Consider the following 20,471-nt stretch of genomic DNA (forward strand, 5'->3'; position numbering starts at 1 on the left):
CTATACTAAAGAATGCAGAAAGGATACTTATTAAATGCTAAAAAGTTAATAATGAAAACTCCTGACGCTTTCCAGACTCTTGACACAGCTTGGCCCTGATTGGCCAATGAGTCAAACAACTCACACCAGAATCCAATGAAACAATCACCTGTGGGTAAACAATCTCCAAACACATTCTAGATGAGCAAAACAAAGGAGAAGCAAATGAGATAAGAATTGTTTTCTTTTTCTCTAAGGCTTCTCAGCTTCCCAAGAGAAAAATATTGGGCTAGGGGATTTTTCAGAAAATGACAATGCTACACTAACCCACCCTATCAAGCTGCAGCCTGCATTGCCACGGGACTGAATTCTGCCCATTTCTAAATCTCTGCAGTACAGCAGTGCTGGCATTTTCCATCCCACTGTCCCTTGGGTGATTAGCAGCCCACTCACCGATGACCTGGTGGACGTTGGTGGCTTTCAGGCCCATGAGGTCGGGCAGCTGATCAATGATGATCTCCCTCTCTGCCGTGCACTTGTGCACGCGCTCAATGCTGCGCCTCTGCCAGTCTGTCCAGTAAATGTAGTCTCCCAACAGAGTGAATCCAAAGATATGAGGCAGCTTGTCCTCCACCAGGACTCTCCTGCCAGTTCCATCAGCATTCATGACCTAGGAATATAGACAAACTTTTTAGATTTATAGAATAAACCTGCCACTATTTGGAAGATGAACAAGCTAGCTGCTTCATGCTCAGACTTCAAATTAAAAAATAATCTCCTATGCATTATAATGTCATCAATGTTACACAGCACCCTAATAAAAAAGAAGAGACTCTTATTAACAGGCACTTACTCTAAAAGCCTTATTTAGAAGGTTAGTCTTGTAACCAGATCTTAATGTGGAATTATGACACAACACTCGTTACCTTTGCTTTAGGAATTATTATTATGTAATAATAGTTACTCCTGTTATGACTGTCTCATTTCTGACATGAGTTTTGGTTCAGTTTTAAAGAGGAGTCACTGTGTTTTACACAAATTAAGACAAATTTATGGCCAACGAGTTCTGGCTTAGCATCTTCTAGTCCACAGTCCCTCCCAAGTGAGCTCTGCCCATATTACAGAGAGCATTGAGAGGAGACCCCACACAAATACTGGGAGGCAAACAGTGAAGAAGATCCACAGAGTACATTTATATTCCCCAGTATATTTATATTCCCCAATCTGAATAAGGAACCAGGTTTAAATTCTTCAAAATTAAGTACAGTAATTTTTTTTTTACTACAAGGAACAGCTGTGGTCTGTAAATAATTGCATGCCTTTGATCAAGACACTTGAATTTACTGTGTCATTTTTCTCTACAGCTAAAAAGGAGTAATACCTAACTTCCTCAGTGAGGCACTGAAAGGATTAATTAAACAGATGTATGCATGTTCAGGTGATGGAGTGTCTTATGAATGCCAAGTATTATTATAAAATGTACCATACTGACAGGGGTAAAGAGTCCCATGTTTTAAGACAAGCTTAAAAATGGTTCAGTGCTGCAATTTTTCAGAAAAAAATTCTTCTGAAATATTTCTACTTGTTTCAAGGCCATAGCTTAAGTTTACAGTATGTATACCACTCTTCCAAAACCAGGAAAAAACCTCCAACCAACCTCACTATAAAAACTTTCAGAAACAATGTGATTCATAGGATCCAAGGTAGCATACTAATCCCTGAAAAACTGCAGCATCCTTCCCACCACCCCAAGCATGTTCTAAGTGAATGACTGGAAAAGAGGTGGTTTATTAAACCACTGTTTTCAAATCTCTCTCACCTATGGAACTGAGATAACCACAACCAAATCTATATGGCTTCCCATCCTTCCCATGGCTCAAACCCAAAGATTTATGCAATGACAACCTTCAGGATCAACTGGTTTAGTACCTCAAACTAGACTGATGATAGCTGGTGGCCAAAATATCTTCCTAGATCACAAGAAATGTAAAGGCTACTTTGGAGCAACTCCTACCCAGACACATATGAGAAGAGAGGAAAGGAGTACAGAAATGGAACTGAAACACACAACTCTCCCAGGACACAGTATAATAAAATATTTATAAATTCTCTTTAAAAAGTAGAAGAAATGCTATAACCTTCACAATAATTCAATTTCTTCTTAAAACTACACCTTGTCAAACTTCCCAACATTTTGGCACTTACTCTCAGTATATTAAAATAGGAACTGCATCTTTATGTGCACATTTCCCTAAAGGGACGCTGCATATTTGCTGGATTGTAGGAATAAGCTCCATATTTACTTTTGAAGAAAGGTCATCATTTCTTGATGGAATTAACTTACCAAAACCCTTCAGTCCAGCAGAATATACAGCATGCTCCTACAAATGCACTAATATCTCAAAAATAGATGACTGGGCTGTGGTGACTTGTTTCTCCCTCCCCCTTAAACTATAGAGATAAGCCATTTGTTTGCAACTAATTAATACATGGCAATTAGTGCTTGCTGAGCAGACCAAGACGATCCACAGAATGGAAGGATGTTGAAAAGTGAACCAACTAAAACCACACAGGAACAAGCAATAAAACATCACCATCACAAAGTAGCATTTTTTAAAATTACATTTCTTTGCCTTGTATTTATAAAATAAAGAAAATTCTTTATTTAATGGAGTTCTTAACTACTGACAAAGAAAATTAAGTTGGAAAGTGTGGGGTGTGAGATGAACTTTCTTTGGCAAACTTTAAGAGCTGTTTAAATAAGCTTCCCCCTATAGTGAAAAGAGTCAGTAAAAGAGAAGGGACTTAAGGATTAAGTATCTGCTTTTAATGAATTTTTGGTTATACACATAAAGGCTATTTTGAAAGACAGCTTTACACCTCCTAGACAAAACAAGCACCTTTCTGTAAAAGTATTTACATATATCTGCCATTCTGCTCCTGCTGCAATTTTACCTGATATACACACACACACATATGGTAGTAGCCAAATATATATATATATATAGAGAGAGAGAGAGAGATATTTCAAACTGTCTTTAAAATTTTTTTTCCATGGCACCATGTTGTCTGCACTGACTTTGGCTGCCTGTTAGGTGATTTCAATAGAATACATCCATTGGCTACAGAATCAAAGACTGGTGTAAGGCAGAAGACAAGTGGCAAGGGATGTAGGGGTGATGTGTACAAGAAGAATAAAGCAAAAAGGAATGATCACCTAACAACCAGTGTCAAGGGATTTCAGCATCATCTTTTCACATACTCAAACTCAGACAACAGCCAAGTCCCAGGCTATAATCTTTGCTGGATTCTTTCCCCTTCCCCAGCTCCACATGGATGGGGCTCCTCACAGTGAAGCTCCACACAATAAACCCACCTTCAGCTGCTCTGAGGCAGAGTCTCCAGAGCTTTATGCTGCTTTTAACCACAATGTGGTGTGAGTTTCACATTCTGAGGCCATTCTGAATACTGCAAATCACACTGAGAATATAGGCTACAACAGGAAACAGATGTGGTGTAACCACAAACACCACCTTTACTGAAAGAGCGAGTAGTTCCATGAAAAAAAAAAACCTAAAAGTGCAAAAATTAAATGGCCTCAGACAAAATACCAGATATCCTGCTTGAAGAATAAGGGCTTTGTTTATCCTACAACAATCATGAATGCAAACCTATAGCCTCATGAACACACAGCTTATTCAAAGTAAGTGAATTACTGCTGAGAATGTAGTTACATTTTAAAATGCTGTACTTCGTGATCAGCAGGAACAATAAAATAACAGCTTTGAAGCACAGCTTCTAATTTAAATTTACAGTCTGGAATGCACAGTGACATATTCTAAGGGTCTTTCTTGTTAGAAAGATACCTTGCATTCAATTCACTTCTAAGTAGCAGTAATCACTGGGATAAATAGGCTAATGCAGTGAATTTACCTTTTTGATAATCTGGGATTTGAATATATGGTAGTTTAAACTTGTCACTTGGCTGCTTTAGGTCTAGAGTTTCATCATGAAATCTATCTCATTTATGAAAACCACGTTCAGCTCTGTGTGGAGCTTGTGCTGGGGCCCTGGCAGCACTGCAGACTGGCAGTCCCCTCAGGGGCAGTGCACCACGGGCAGCAGACACTGAGCAGAGTGCACAGGTTTATGTGCACTGCACTGAGGAGATGCCATCACAGAAAGGGTCTGTCCCTACCAGGGATGCTGAGATCAATTCCAAACTAAGAGCTCAGTCCTACAAGGTGTCAAGACTGAGACGAAGGTGACAGACTGCAGACTTAAGATCTTTCATCTTAACTCATAAGCACAGTTAAATGTTCAGTACAGAACCACAAAATCATAGACCAGTTCAGGTTGGAAGAACCCCTGAAAGATCATCTGGTTCATTTTTTTTTTTTGTGGGAAAGAAGCCTAGATAAGATTATCCCAGCATCCTGTCCAGTTACATCTTGAAAACTTCTAGTAAGGGGAGGGACTCCACTACATGCCTCAGTAAAGTATTTCTTTCTTATATTAAAATGAAAACTCCCTCAAGGCACCTTGTACCAGTTGTCCCTGTCCTCTCCAAGGTGGCACCATCCATGTACCAGGAGAGCCTCCCTCCTCCTCCCTGAGCACTGGATAAATGTGAGCCTTCTCTTCCCCATGGAGAAAAGACCAAACCTCTTCTGTCTTTCCTCACAGGGTGGGATCTCATCATTCCTTTAGGTGCTCTCCACTCTCCCTGCAGCTCTGTTGGATTTGGGGACCAGAGCTAGACACATCCTTGAGTGGGATATCAATGTGCCCATGGATGCAGCCCAGGATCCTGTTTGTCTTCACTGTACATCATTTGCCCTCAGCAAACCTGCACTGGCTTGTCCCAACCCCCTGCTTCCTTTGCCTTGCAGGTTTCTAGGAGAACTCTCTCCAGGGACTGGAATAACACTAATGGGCCTGGAGCTTCCCAGGTCCTCTTTTGGATATACTTGTAAATGATCAGGGAGCAGGTTAAATATTATGCATGCTAAGCTCTGTCTCTGGCTGACAGGAGCAGAGGAAGTCAACAATCAATGAAAATTTATAAACAACACCTGGTAACACTATGTTCAAAAAATATATTACTTATGAGCATGGAATAGGCCTCTGTGATGGACTGTAAGTCCCCAGCTACACTACAAGATGTTGCCAAAACATTATTTCTTTCACAGACACACATCAGTAAAACAAAAATCCAAAACGAACAACTCTTCCAGTAAAATCCATATGCTCCTCTAATTTCAGATACTTGAACCTAAGCCCTGATTTTTAAAATCAACAGCCTGTTTTAGGACAAATGACAGATACCTTAGCCATTATTGATTCCTGAACTTCAGCATCTTTACCAGCACCACCTTACTCATCCTCAGAGAGGCCAGAAGACCTCACTTAATATGCAGGACCTCAATTGCTCTGCTCAAGTACTACTGCCATCACTGCCCCAGCTCTACAAAATTTTTATCAGGCATCACAGCTGGAAAGGATCTTCCCCCACTGAGTCACAGGAAGGATGCAATTGTAGCATTCACCTTTCTTCTGGGAGGATAAGGAATTAGAAAGACTTCTGACCCCATGGCATAACAAACACTACATAAATAAGATTTATTTGGTTAAAGAAATTTGAGCAGCATCTCTCTTAAAATAACTCTAAAAGATAGCTGGAATGCCTTATAATCATTATATTTGCATTTTTTCAGACTGGGTTTAAGAACAATGTATTTTCAACTTCTCTAAGACAGACTGGAATGATTTCACTGTTATGGCTGCAGTAATAGCATATAATTAACACATGTATTTACTGCAAAACAGCTGCTCTAAGAGAGAAAAAAAGAGATATCTTGTCTAAATTTCCAATTTTATTAAGCAAAAAAGTCTTGATCAACTATACACTCTTTAAGCGTACAACTGAAGCTTTCAACTCAGTTTGAAGAAATCATTCTGTCAGTGTCATTTACTTACTATTAACAGCATTTCTCCTCAATTCTAAAACATTAAGGAATGAAATGGGAAGTCCTCTCTTCATTGTGGTAAAATCCTGAGGAATCAGCAGAAGGGATCCCTGGAACCCTTTGGATTTGCTTCAGAAACCAAATGCCTCCAGCCAAGTCCATGATTTCCTACTGTTAATTATTTTATAATAGCCGTTAACAATTCCTAATTTAACAGTTCCTCAGCACCCTCAGTTTCCTTTAGAGCTCCAACAATTTTTCCAAAGAATTCAAAATATATTTTTCCTGACCATGGATAATATCCTAATAGGACTGCCATGAAGATAAATGTGTATAAACAGTACAGAGAACTTCATAAATACCCTATCAGGCTACACACACTAGGTAAGCTCATTTCTTTCACAACAGGACAAATTCCTTAGCTCACTGACCAATGCCAACAGCAGAAATATTTTCTCTGTGATGGAATTTAATTTTAGAAACAATTGGTTCCATTTTTAACGAAATGGTTAAAGTCAGGTAAAATTACAAGTAGGCAAGGAAAAGATTTTAGAACCATTGTGAGAATCACAGATGACATCTCCTAGGCAATCACATGCAACACAAAAAAACACCCTGCATTTGTAAAGAACAGGCTAAGAAAAAGAAATGAGCCAAAATGACAAATAAGATGAGAAGAGAGAAGAAGCTCCTCTGAAAAGATTCAGTGGTAAAACAGGTGACTAAAACCACTTTACTACAGAGATTAATTTTGGTATGTAATCCATAGGGTGGAGAGGCAGCAGTCAGGGAGTGTTCTGTTACCTGGCCATAGGCTGTGGGGGCAACAAAGAACATTAATGACTGCATTTTGCAACTTACTATTTAGCAACTAAGACCTGTGGGCAGCAGCACAAAACACTCTGGAGAATGTAAACCAGACCAGCCAAGCCCAACCTGAAACCTCACAGTGTGTGTGGAGGAACAGTTTTACAAGTTCAGCACAGCAACTCCTGATGCTCTTGCATGTGGGTAAAAGCCTCTGTGCTCTTCTTTCCCAAGGTTCTTTCTTTCAGTGCCTTGTCCCAGAAACTTATTTTTCATTTGTTCTCTATCTAACCTGATGTTTTCCAGACTCTTTAATAAGTGACTATAATTGTTTTTTCATAGAGGGGAAGAAATGTTGAAAGTTTTCTACTGTTTTACCAAGTCCAAGTGGTTCAGGGAATAGTGCAGAGAGAAAAGTATCTCATAACCCAGCCAGTTATGAGATACTTTTCACCTTTGGTGGCAGTAAGCTTTCAAGCTGATTCAATTGCTTCTATTCACTAAATCACTTCAATTCCAAGGGTCTTGCATGTCCAGGAGCTTGGTTTTCCACCTTTTTCCACAGGCTCTTTGCCACACTACAAGATGATGCATGGTACCAGAAAAGATGTTCAGGTTAAGACTACAAAATCTCCCAGCAAAGTAAGAAGTCTATGTGAAGAAAGCTAAATCATTATTGAGAATGATTGGAGGTGAATCCTTTCAAAGAAGCCCAGGTCCAAGATCAGTACACGGTTTTGTAAATAAATGTAACTCAGCTTGTGAAAAGGGGAAAAAAACAAACCCAGAATTTTGGAGACTAAGGGATGATAGTGGACTGACAAACAGAACTCAGTTGACTCAGAAACACAGACAATAGCTCAGTATCTCTTCACATTGTTCCCCAGTTTGCCATGGAATATTTGAAGTGTGTCAGACTCAGCTGAGCTGATGACTGGCTGGCTTGGTTTGAGGGATTTCAGTGTTTTGCCTTAGGTAACTGATACTGGCTGCTAGCAGAGGCTTGTTGCTTTCTAGGTGAGACAGCTGGGTAAACCAAAATACAATTTCCTAACTCCAATGTGAAAAATCTGGGAAGCATCCATGACATATGAATGTAGGTCCAGCAGTTATACTCCAATCAGCTGCATGCTGGGCCATGGGGACCATGAGGCTTTCAGAGCTATCAGCAGCAAACCAGGACTGCTCATCTTTCAGCAAAGGTTGTGAGAAATGTCTCTGAATTCCCAGTGTGAGCCATTCAGCACAATTTTCTGCTCAAATGTGTCTCAAGCATGGGTACTTGCCTCTGACATGGTGATTCCAGGCTCTCCTTAGAGGTAACAGAAAAGAACCCCAGTGCTTTTGGAGTAGAACTCATCTAATCTATTCTAAACATTTTCAGTGTGGAAGTGCTGATTTCCAACATTTTTATAAAGGAAACACAAGGGAACTTAAATGAGCTGAATGTATCTACATCTCATGAGCTGAAATTACAGATTTCAGGATGAACTGCAGATCTGTGACAGAAGAACTATTTGAAAACCGAATGCCAAAATCTTTGCCACATAATTTTTAGGGCAGTAATTTCACTTAGAAAAATACCATGTTTGGTACTCAGATCAGAGAGTCAAGTTACTCTTGGGCAGGAGTTCTGGCTCCATCTCCCCAAAAGATTCCCTCAACAGCCTCTCTGGTAGGAACTTCTCCCTGTCCCATGAAGCATGACAGCCTGGGATAGCAGATCCCTCTTGGAGAACTCCTCAGCACTTTTCATATATGAATTTTGTTTAGGTAATCCCAATTTATCAAAAGTAATAAAAAGTTAACTTCTAATGTTCCAAATTTGAAACTAGCATGGATGTTTTAAATGTTTCTTCTTTTTATATTTTTGCATTAAAATACCTGGGGTTGACTAAATGATCTCTAGAGGTCCCTTCCAATCCTTACAATTCTATGATTCTGTGAAAAGGTACATCTCTAAGTGATAATTCTATAGACTCATATTCAAAAGTCAAAGCAGAAAAAAATATTTTTTTTTATAAATAGTAATAAGCTTACAATGCCAGGAGGTCCTAACTCAGCATTGGAGTCCATGACAGGGACCATTCAAATCCTTATATCCAGCTCTGCAACAGCCAGGAGACCTAACTAATATGTTGTCTGTGGCTGTCATTTGTTTGCTTTTTAATAAAGTTTTGCTCTCTTGGTCAGCATCACAAAATTTCATTCAGAGGTTCAAAAGAAACCTCTCAAATGAAAATTACACAAAGTATAAACTAATACTGGTTTGGTTTTTTTTTAAATAAATCCTTACTGTACTACTCATTTCAAAAATCTATATTTTTTCTTAATACAGGTTTAGCAGGTATTAAGAAATAGCTGGAAATACCCCCAAAAAGTAAGCCTAAAGTTTCTGAAACTGGGATGGAGTACAGGGATCTGTCCCTACCCTCTACAGTACATGTTTTTTGTTGAATGAAATTCCCAAGTGCCATCACTATCCAAAGCAAAAGTAAACAGCAAAGCAACTTCAGGTATTTGTTTCAACTACCTTACTTCTCATACCTGCAAAAGTTTAATGTAAGTACACAAAAGCAGCTGTGTTCAAGGGCTAGGAATATTATGGATTTTGCTTCTCAATTTTCAAACCTGTGCTTCAAGTAGGCTGGATGGGGTAGGATCAGTAACCAGGCTTGCAAGTCATCAGCATTTCACAGCACAAAGAATAATGGTATGAGACAAAAATTTCCCAGTCAGAAAATAATTGGTGTATACTTAGAAAACAAAATTTCCTTATTAGGGTGGCAGTAAAATTGAGGGAGTTGTCATCAGAGGAAAATATAGCCCTGCAATTTCAGGATTAAAATATGAATTGGAGCATTCTCTTCATGCCAGACTATTAGCTCCTAGGTCAAAGACAAAAATGTCCTCTCTGTTCAACATTTCTGTGCTCTATAAAGTCTTAGCAGCATCTGCTTTTCTGTTGTCCAGCAAGGCTGAGTTCTGAACACTGGTGTGTACTTAGGCTGAAAACCAGCAGGATGTAATACTTTCCATATTAATCATGAGGATTACAGACAGTGATGCCAGGCACGGCTAATAGATTTGGGAATGCACAAACACTCCAAGTTGGAGCTGCACTCAAAAATCAGCAGATAAAGGTTGGATCTGAGCAGGAGGGACATCCTTTCTCTACACTCACCACTAGTAGGTGTTAGTGGGTGCCATCTCCGGCTCTGAGAATGGAGAACAGGAGAGGATGAATAAAGAAAAACGAAGCAGAGATTGAAAAACTATGAGAAATCAGCCGTATCATCATGACTTCCCCTTAACACACACAGCCACACATGCATGCAGCCATTTCTAATTGCTTTATCAATTCCAGCTTTGCTGACCATTTAAAAATCCAACCTATGCCTTAAAACAGGTAGCGTACGTGCCAGGAACACAAATATTCACCAGAGCAGCAAAACACAAGACCAATTCAACAGAGCAGATCATACATTTTTAACCTCATAGCACGGCAGGAAAATGCTTTAAACCTGTAGCAAGTCAATGAGAAATCTTCCCCACTGGTAAGCACAATAGCAGCCATCCATTTCAATAGAAGTTTATCAGCAGTGAAACCTGACCGAGATAAATGACGAAGCTGTTGAGCCACAGCCTGCTTCTGCCTGCTGCAGGCTGCCAGATAAAATGGGAACAAAAGCTCCCTGCTGTACCCCCTACCAGTCTCCATTAACCCCTGCTGATGCTTTATTATCGTCTGGGGGCTCCAGAACAGCATAGCATGAATCAGTGGGTAAAAAATAAATAATAAAAGCTCCTATGTAGCACAAACAAACCAGAAATGTGGCTTGTAAGAATGGTATTCGGTTTGGTACCCCTGCAATTAAATAAGGGTTCTGAGGAATCCCACATGCAAAGGCGAGAAAAATGAGGAAAGCACAAAGTATGTAAAATCATGTATGAAAAAGGCAGTAAAGGCAAGTACACAAATGCATTTCTTCTGCTTTTACCCCCTTTTCAACCTTACACAAACACATGAAGCAAAGCAGGGACCAGGGATTTTATTCTGATGCCTTCATGTCCAATTCCAAGTTTCATCTTTGGAACCTGTCACAAACACCTTTGTTTGCTGCACCTACACCGGTGTCCTTTCTTCATATATAAGTTTAAAACATTTACTGAAGGCCAAAGCATCTTCTATTACACAGATATAAAAAAATGGATGGTGAGGGCATGGAAAGTGCAGCAAATCTCCTCAAGATTCCTGGCTGCCATTGGAGAGTAGGCAGTGGAGCAAACTTGAAACGTTAGTAGTATTTTAGCTATCACAGATTAAGACAGGAATGTACATTTAGCAAAAGCCACCTGGTTAGTTAACACCAGAGGCTCTACCAGTCCAGCTGGCCCTGCCCAATCAAAATCTCCACTGTAGAAGGGGATAAAGTCCTTGTGGTGCCTATCAGGAATGTATTAGGGAAGAAAGTTTGGATCAGCTCTGCCTCAAGCAAAGGCAAACCCATCTGTGGGGTTGTTTTTGCTCAAGACTGGGGTGCACTTGGTGAGTGATGTGGAAACAAAATGGGTACCTCAGGGGGATTTATTTTTTGGGTGAGAACAGTGTGTGATGTTGAGCTGTATAATACTGGTTGCTGAATGACACTGCCACTGCATGCCATAACTCCATGGACAGTGAGGATGGACTGCTCCAGACATGCCAGTCATGAGCTCCTGATGTAATTTGCAACCAGCCAACATCACAGGAGTCCTCCTGTCCTGGAAGACACTTGGGACAGATAAAACCCAGAGCCATGGACTAAATTAATAGACATTTTGGGGGGATGTTGACTACAGAAATGAGAGCTGTACTTTGTGTGTGTAGATAGCTGGAAGGAGTAGGACTGGGGCACGATGTACATGGTATAAAATAAGGGGTAGGACATGTCCTGCTTCTGGCCAGGACAGGATCAATTTTTGCAGTAGTCAGGAGGGGGCATGGCCAGGACCTGGAGGTTATTCTGTACCCCCTCAAGTCATGCTAGGAGTGGGGAAAAGGGACTCTCTTCCAGGGAGAAAGGGTTCCTTCAAATTGAGGAAACACAGCAGAGGAAGCCATCCAGTTTTTTCTATTGTCAGGGATAGTCTGAATGAATCATTTCTTTCTGTCATTACTATTGTGCTGTTACTGTTATCTCCTCGCTGTTTTCAGTAAATTATTCTTATCTCAATCAGTGATCTTTGCTTTTTGTGCCTCCAATTCCCCTCTCCATCCTGTTGGGGGAAGTGAGAGGTGTGTGGTTTGGAGAGTCTCGATGGGAGCCCCATTCCTTAATCATGACAGGTGTGGATAAAAATAAAATCCTATTTAGACTGAACCATTCTCTTGGATGGACACCTCCACTGCATCCTACAGAGCCCTTCCATGCTTTACTCACTGCAGAAGCCACACTGAACATGTGTGCTGATCACCACCAGGGTCACTGATTTTTAGCCCCGTTCTGGCCCTCTGAAGGGCAGTTAGCAAGCAGCAGCATTGCATCTAAGGAAGAACCTGACAGAATGGCCTCAGCACAGGAGAAGAGAGGCTGTATGAGTTCCATCCAAAGGTCCACCCATCCCAGTAGCCTTTCTCAGAGAATAATCAACACTTACAGAACTGCATAACAAAGGAAATGCATACAGAAATTTTTCAAGAAGATTCCTTTCTTCTACAGCAATTTACAGTTCAGTTATTTGTAGCTCAGAGGCAATTTTATTTGCCACTAAATTGCAGTGGAATTCCCTTCCACAAACCTACCCAGTCTTCCTAGTAACGTGTAAGCTTTTGACATCTGCAACCATTTCCACAACCTACAACATCTGCTTTTGTTTGCTCTGCACCCACCACCTAAAATTAGTTACAAGGACCAACATCTTCTGTCAAAAAAAGTGTGGGAAGTGTTGGCCACCTTACACAAAATTTTATAGATCCGTGTCACATATGCCTAAATGAACACCTTCAGGAATCAAAAAATACAAACCCACATCCTCAAACAAAACCAAAATCCAAAAGCACCGAAGAAAAACTGTGGGAGAACTTTTTCTCTGTTGCTTTAAAAGTTTTAGCCCAACTGTTTCAAGATTTACTGCAAGTCGATAAGAGTTAACTTTTTATAAAAAGCAGCAGCAGTAATATAACTAACACTTGGAGACTCATAGGAAAAAATAACTAGTAATTCTGAAATCTTAGAGTGATAAATCTTTTCTGGTGCCCTGCAGAGATGGTACATGACAACCTGGAACAAACTCATTTTGCTGGCTTACACTGATTTAAGAACAATGAAATGGAAATTGTCCCAAAAAACCTTTATGCCAAATCAGATATCTTCTGTCCTGCCACAGACACTGTAATGTTGATATAAACATTCTGTGATGTGTTCTAGCCAGTTTGACAGAATTGCAGCAGTGAGCTCATGCCTGATCTAGATGAAAATTTCTGCCACAAACTGATCCAGCACTGAATAGAATCATTATTAATGAATAAGGAATCTCAGTGTTCTGGCAAACATGAGGGTGAAGAATGCCTAACTTTCCTTTTGCAAAACACAATCAAGGCTGAGACATTATCAGGGCTGAAGTGCTCAATAAATAAATCTCTACACATCCCTCAGACTATTTTCTCCTCTTTTCACAGAGTTGATGTAATATTGGGTGAATTACAGACTGTAAATCTTGTTTTCAAGACAAAGAAAACTCTGCTCCCTGAGGCTCTCTCAGGGAGTGCTTCAAAGCAACTCACCTTGCAGGACTGGAGTTACTTTGGCTCTAAAGGAGAACTAACAGTTGTGTGACCTTCCAGCACATGACTGTGACTTCACCTTGACTTATTTGTAGTTATAAATGAGTAAAAACAACTTTGTAAGTCTAGAAAACATATGATTGTGCCAAATATGATAAGTGTTAAAAGTTATTTGCAACAGTTAGGAATCAACAAGGAAACTGTAATTCCTCAAAGGAAGGCAAATCTACCAGGATATAACATAGGCAGACCTGAGCACCAGGTAGCAGTCAAGTCTTCCACTTCCAACAAAAGCTTTTGACAACAAATTGATCAAATGCTAAACAATACAATTTTCTCAAAGACTGACAGATTATAAATGCCAAATTTGTTTCGTAACTGTTACACAACAAAAATAAATGCAAGACTTTCAATGTGGGAGAGAAGAAAAAGTGTCCTTTTTTTAAAATTAAAAGTTTCAATTGGACATGTAAGAAAAAAAGGAAACTCTATGCTCTTGCTGAAACTCTAAATAAACAAGGGAGATGCAAAGTATAAAGGATTTCTGGAAGTATAAATAAGTGCATGTGAAAAAAGATTTATTTCTTTAAAATATATTTTACTAGGCTCTAAATTGAGCAGTGCAAAGACTGAAAGATGATTTTTTTTTTTAAAACTACATACATTAATCCCAGTAAAAAGCTTTTTCCCCTAATGACCTAAGAATTTACTTATTTAACAAGTCCTTATCACACATTCTTACAAAGACAGCTCTACTACAGGGATATAATTTCTATTTTACACACAAAAAAATGAGGGAAGAATAGCAAGTAACTTGCACAAAGGCTGAGAAGAACAGAGTTGTTTCTAAAAGCACAACTCAACCACCATCCCATCACCCTTTTCAGCTGTATCAGAATATAAACACCTAGAAAAGCAAAACTACATTCTATAACTTCATGGAATAAAAAATGCAGGTACAGTTACAAACCTCTATTTTGTCTGTTTTGGCATCTCCCCAGTATATTTTGCTTTCTGCATAATCCAGTGCCAACCCATTTGGCCAGCCAAGCGAGGTGTTCACCAGCACAATTCTGTCTGAGCCATCCAATGCTGCCCTCTCAATCTTTGGGATTTCTCCCCAGTCAGTCCAGTACATGTATCTGCAAAGGAAACAAACCTTGTTAATCCAAATCTCCAACATTCTTATAGCATCTTCTGGACTACTCTTCCCCAAAACCACATAGCATGCAAAAAGCTACATTCCTAAACTAAAAGTATTTCCTTACCTAGGTAAGAATGCCCAAACCATTCAGAAAGAATTGGCATGCAAACATACAAAATTCCTGTACCAGTCTGCTCAGCAAGACAATATAACCAGTGCTATTAGCTAGAATAAACAAGCTGATTCATGCAGTCCACAAAAATATTTTGAAAGATCATAAAATATAGACACAAAAGGTGATTACCCAGGTGGTCAAAATAGAGCAGCAGTGCTTATGCCTCAGAGCCTTAACTTTCAGAGATTCCCAGCATTTTCATTTGGAAAGCTCAGAAGTTTATCACTACATAGATAGAGAAACTATGTAGATAGTTTACCACTATCTACATAGAAGCAGACAGAGGTATCTTCTTTGCATGACCAATATGTTAAAAAATGCTCCCAAACAGCTCCTCACCCAACCATGGGATCCAGCACAATGGCTCTGGGTTCTTCCAGGTCCTCTGATATCAAGATTTTCCTCATGGTGCCGTTGAGCCTGGTGACCTCGATGCGGTCCGTGCCGGTGTCCGTCCAGTAGAGGTTGCGCGCCACCCAGTCCACGGCGATGCCGTCGGGGTGCGCGATCTGCGCCGTCACCACGAACTGGCTGCCCGAGCCGTCCAGGAAGGAGCGGCGGATGGCCCTCACTTCGTCGTCTGTCCAGTAGATGTACCCTTCCAGAGGGTCGAAGTCGATGGCGATGGCGTGGCGGATGTCCTCCAGCGGCAGCACGATGTCCGTGAAATCCGGCGTGTCCAAGGAAATGCGCCTCAGGTCCGTCCGGCGGGCCAGGAGCAGCAGCGCGGTGGCACCTGCAGGAACGGGACAAAGCACCTTGGAAACACTCCTGGAAACAGAGAACCTGAGTCTGTTCTTTCCCAGCAACATGGTCTAGCTACCTTGATTTCACAGTGCTAAAAATAGGTTAGATCTTGGGTTTCTGTGGTTGAGATGACCCCCGAGGTATTAGAAAGTTTTTTTCCCAGCCCCATGACCTCTGAAGAAGTTGAGATTTGTTGGTTCTGTTTGTCAAGGTTGTTTATTTTTTCTTATCTATTACATTCCTTCTCTGACCTGCTGAGATCTGTCTGGCAGGTTGGGTTGTGGCACAGCGACTGCCCTTGGGATGGTGTTAGCTTTTTATACTACAAACTATGAGTACTTTATTTACAATAATTTTCCAATACCTATCCCCTATGTTAGACAGTCTGTCTCTACCCTAAACCAATCAAACAGTGTCACCATCCCAGCAGAAGATGGAGGACAAGAAGAAGGGGAAGGGAACATGCCCAGATTCCTCCATCTTGCCTCTTGAATCCCCATAATTCTACTTTTTCACCCTGTGACAAATTAACTATCATTCTACTCAAACTCTTGTGGCTTGTAAATCTTCACACAAAGTTGTTAATTGTTTCCATGGGCTAAAATCGAAGGCACAGGTGTTTTTGACTCCATGCCAGGGTCTCGAATCACCCAGGGCAGCCAGAGGAATGTCCTGGGTCCCGACAGTTAGAAACTGTTGTAAAATAGTTGATAGATCTTTAAGCATGTACTGTTAGTTTGGTTGTTATATTGTAAAAGGGGTTAAAAGAGTAATACACCTCAGTAGAGTGCACCATCCCCCAGGCGAAAGGAGCCAGCCTGGAGACAACGCCAATCAAGCACCTTAAACCTTCATGCAAATGAAGGATCCAAAAAGAAACCAATCCAAAGGGACAAAAACCAAGATTAAAAGGGGCTTCTGAGCCACGGAATTTGTGCCACATCGGGGACATCCCCAGCACTGGTGTTGGTTGCAGCATCCTCGACGGGAACGCTCCTGCTCGGCCCACGGACCCCCGTGCTTTAGGCCTTTCTTTTTTTTTATAATAAAAGCTGAAACAACTTTAGTGCCAGGAGCCTGCTCCCGTTTTTATCACAAGGACCTAAGTAAACTGCTGGGTATCAGCAGAGAATTCTACTCCAAATGTGAAGCTGCTCACAATGTCTCTGTTTATTCTTCTTCAGAACAAATCAGATGTGTTTACAGAGAAAATTCAGTGGTCCTTTCCTTTCCCAGAATGTATCATGTTGCACATATTCTCCATCCATATATTTCCCTCCAAATTACTGAAATAGATATGCAGCAACTATGCTGCTATTTTATGCAAATCAACAGATGGCCTGAAACCTCTTAGATGAGAAATTAATTATTTACTGACTGCTGCTGTTGGTGAGAGGACAACCGTGACAAACAAGCTCTATGTTTCAACAACGCCTGATAAATGGAAAAATTGTAACACAGAACACCATGAGTAAACCTCTTTTGAGAAACTCTTATTGGAGAAGTCAGATTTGGGAACAGACCACTGTGCAATGACCATGCAGAGCTGGAGGGCTGTCACCTTCTCCCACATTTGCTAAGAACAAGCTTATTGAAGAGATGAAGATAAATAAAAGTGTCTTATAAAAATAATTTTGAGCCAAAGCACAGAAAAGCCTTGCTGGGTTTTGGGTCAAAAGTCAGAATCACAATAAATAACTAAGATCAGCTTGCACTGCAGAAGATGTTTTCACATAGGCAACACAGCATATTTAATGGTACTATCAATGACAGTTGCCCTTATTGTCTAATCTAATTCATTTTCATTTAATTCTCTATTCCATGTCCCCAGTTTTCAAGGTAATGAAGGATAAACAAGCACCACACCCCATTCCAATTAAACTGGCTTATCAGTTTGGAGTCTTAGGGAGATAAGAGCAGCTCAGGCCCGAGGGAAGCCTGAGCTAAGGTGAAAAATGCATGTATAATTGCAGGGAAAGTGTGGTGCAATGGCTCTCCTCAAAGAGTGAGAGGACAGGCTTTGGCAGGGACTGATGGAGGATGAGGGGGAGGGTGGAGAAGGCTTAGCAAAACAAATGCATGAACATGCAGTGAAAATGAGCAATTGCCAAGCCACATTGTGCCCATGTCTCGATTTTGGTGTGTAAGAGGTATAAATAAGAGCTAGAAGACTGAAAGAGCTAAAACTGAAGGAAGCTGGTGATGAAAGAAGAATTTTGGTGCCTTATGCCAATTTTTTTTTTTTTTAAAGACAGTAATTGATGTCGGTGCTAGCTGAAACCTCACTGCATGCTAAACCTTGGAAAGATGCCAAAGCAGCCACTGCTTCATTTACAGCAAGTTTTAGGTGCTAAAAACCTCTAAGACACTTCCACAGTGCTGCGGGAAACAGCACCTTTCAACAACTGAAGTTGAGGATATTATTACAAGTGTTTCTGATTGGTAGTCCAGAATGGACTAAGATCAGCTTTGGGATCCTCTGCCCTAAAACACCTTGTGTTTAGAAATGCATGCACACAGAGCTAAACTGTTCTTCTAGTGAGTAAATCCTATGCATTAATTAATCAGGAGGGGAGAAACCTGCAATTACATGCCTATGTATCCTTCAGAATACTGTAAAGCATGAGACACAGCCAATGGGAAAAGGGCCTGTTAGAGAGGTTCGTGGGTTTTTTTTTTATAATTACAGAAGCAATTAATCTTGACACAGTAGTCTCTATGTATATCTGTATTTGCTGCTACTACGTACAACAAAAAATTCAGCACTGAGATTCAAGCAGGCAGGTGCATTATGTTCATAGAAAGTCTTAGTACATCACTAATCCCTACAATTTAAGTTCAAGGAAGAAAGAAACCTCTACTACATTTTCTTGGCAACTTCACAGTCATTTATCCAACATAAATGGATTAAACATGATAATGACAAACATTAAAAACACCAAACAATTATATCTTTTGTGCATTATGAAGTAAACCTAAGGTTGAGCAAATGCCCTAACCTCAGAGTTCAAAATATATATATATTATCTACCATATACAGCAATAGTGTAAAGCATAATTTAAAAATAATTTGTGTGTTCTGGCTGAAGTTGACAGTAATTTCAAAGAACCAGTGCCAGGTTTCCAGAAAGATTCAGTTTAGTATAACCATCCCCTTGCTCAAATTCACCCTTAAAATTGACCAATTGACCTTCCCATTCTTCCCAAAGACAACACATTTCAACAGCTTCAGTATCCTGCTTTCAGCCTGCAACCCTGTTGTTGAGTAAAACAACTCGTGTTTAAGCTTCAATTCAGCACTGGGAAATGAGTGGCTTTCAGCTACCCCGTGCTGGACTCTGGAACCCCGAGCTAAGAATTTCATGCTCCTTATCTGGCGGCTTTGCCAGCATTCCAATCCCTCCATCAAACACCAGCCCTGAGCCCTCCAACCAGGCAATAAAAAGCTGAAAGCTTGCTTCAGAGCTATTACCCAAACATTTGCAAACCAACACCTCAGCTGCTTAGTTAGATCAGCAGCCATTCAGCTCAGGAGAAAGAAACCAGCAGCAGAGAAGCATCACACCTCCAGGCAGGCTGAGGGAAAGATGGCTCTGAATAGCTCCAGGCTTGTCCTGACAATAGCAAGGGCTGGGAGTATTTATAGACTGATCCCATTATCGCCTTGAGACCGGGCAGGGAACAGAGCCCCAGGCGGTCTCAGAAGTGTGGCCAACCCCAGCTGGGCAAAGTTTACCTGCCTGGGCACTGATCACCACTCAGAAGATGCTCGAGGTACTCAAGAGTATCAGGACATGACAAAACCAATCAATTTTGTTCACTTCTACTCCAAAGATCAGTTATGAAGCAGAAACTAAGATAACAGCAGGATCTCCAGACCTCTTGCCTTGCCTAAGAAAAATCAAGCCTCTAATGATGAGCATGAGGGAGAGAATATCACGAGTACAGAATCGTATTTCAAAAAAAGACAATGCAGGCTGTGTGCAAGCATAACTTTATTTTTGGCTTTAAAAAAAATTATTATCAGCACTTATGAGGGGAACTGGAACAAGTCGCAAACGTATAAAACTCCTCAAACCTCAGCTGGCTCGGATGCTTTCAAAGGGCACATGGAGGCTGCAGCCAGAACTCTGATCTCACACACATATGCAGACCTGAGGCAGTTTTCCCTCTGTTTCTAAACCATTCAACTTGTGGACTAAGCTCAAGATTCTTTTCAGCAGTGCCTCAAGTCACAGGATATTCAAGAGAGTTAGCAATTTTTTGAAAGCCAAGTCCCTTATTTGTCTAAATATGGACATATAAGCCTTACTACTCCAGACTCTTAGTTTTGAGAGCTTTAGCCTACTTTTATTAAGCACTTTGAAAGCTGGGATTACAAGCTCACGGACGGTGCATTACATTAGTACTGGAACTAATGCTTGCCTCAAAAATTCACTATTAAAATTCTAAATAATTTAAATCTGTGTGCTAGCTGAAGTCAAGAGAAGGGGGAGAAAGGGGGAATCAGAACAAGCACAAAGATACATGCAATGGCACAGCTTTAAGTCCAATGCCCTTCTAACCTTTATAATTAATTACATCTTCTCAATGATATACAGGCCTCAGTCATTTGTAAGTTATTGAACTTTAAAACCATCAGTGGTTGCTGAGCTACACAGACACATGCTCAGGAATGCATACAAAAGAAGTGCTAGACCTAAGACACGTATAATGCATTGCCTGTATCTGAGAAATCACGATTATTAATACATCCCAAATAGAATTACTTCACATTTGACCAAAACATTTAATTCCTAAATGTTTTCCAGTTTTGAAGTCACTATTGTGAAAGAGTCCCTGATACAACAATACAAACAAGAGTTTTTCATGCAAGCTCAACCT

The 20,471-nt window shown here is 40.5% G+C and overlaps 1 protein-coding gene across 2 annotated transcripts in view; it reads right to left on the reverse strand.

The window, feature by feature from the left end:
* LRP6 (LDL receptor related protein 6) overlaps positions 1–20,471 on the reverse strand; it is a 115,839-nt gene that overhangs the window by 35,390 nt on the left and 59,978 nt on the right. For both annotated transcript variants that reach the window (XM_064736911.1, XM_064736905.1), the window contains exons 6-8: positions 15,180–15,576; positions 14,492–14,663; positions 433–649 (exon numbers count right to left, since the gene is read on the reverse strand). In XM_064736911.1, coding sequence (XP_064592981.1) covers positions 433–649; positions 14,492–14,663; positions 15,180–15,576 — 786 coding nt within the window. The remainder of the gene's footprint in view (positions 1–432; positions 650–14,491; positions 14,664–15,179; positions 15,577–20,471) is intronic.

The sequence above is a fragment of the Zonotrichia leucophrys genome, chromosome 1A (genome assembly GCF_028769735.1).
Source record: "Zonotrichia leucophrys gambelii isolate GWCS_2022_RI chromosome 1A, RI_Zleu_2.0, whole genome shotgun sequence".
NCBI classification, from domain to species: Eukaryota; Metazoa; Chordata; class Aves; order Passeriformes; family Passerellidae; genus Zonotrichia; species Zonotrichia leucophrys.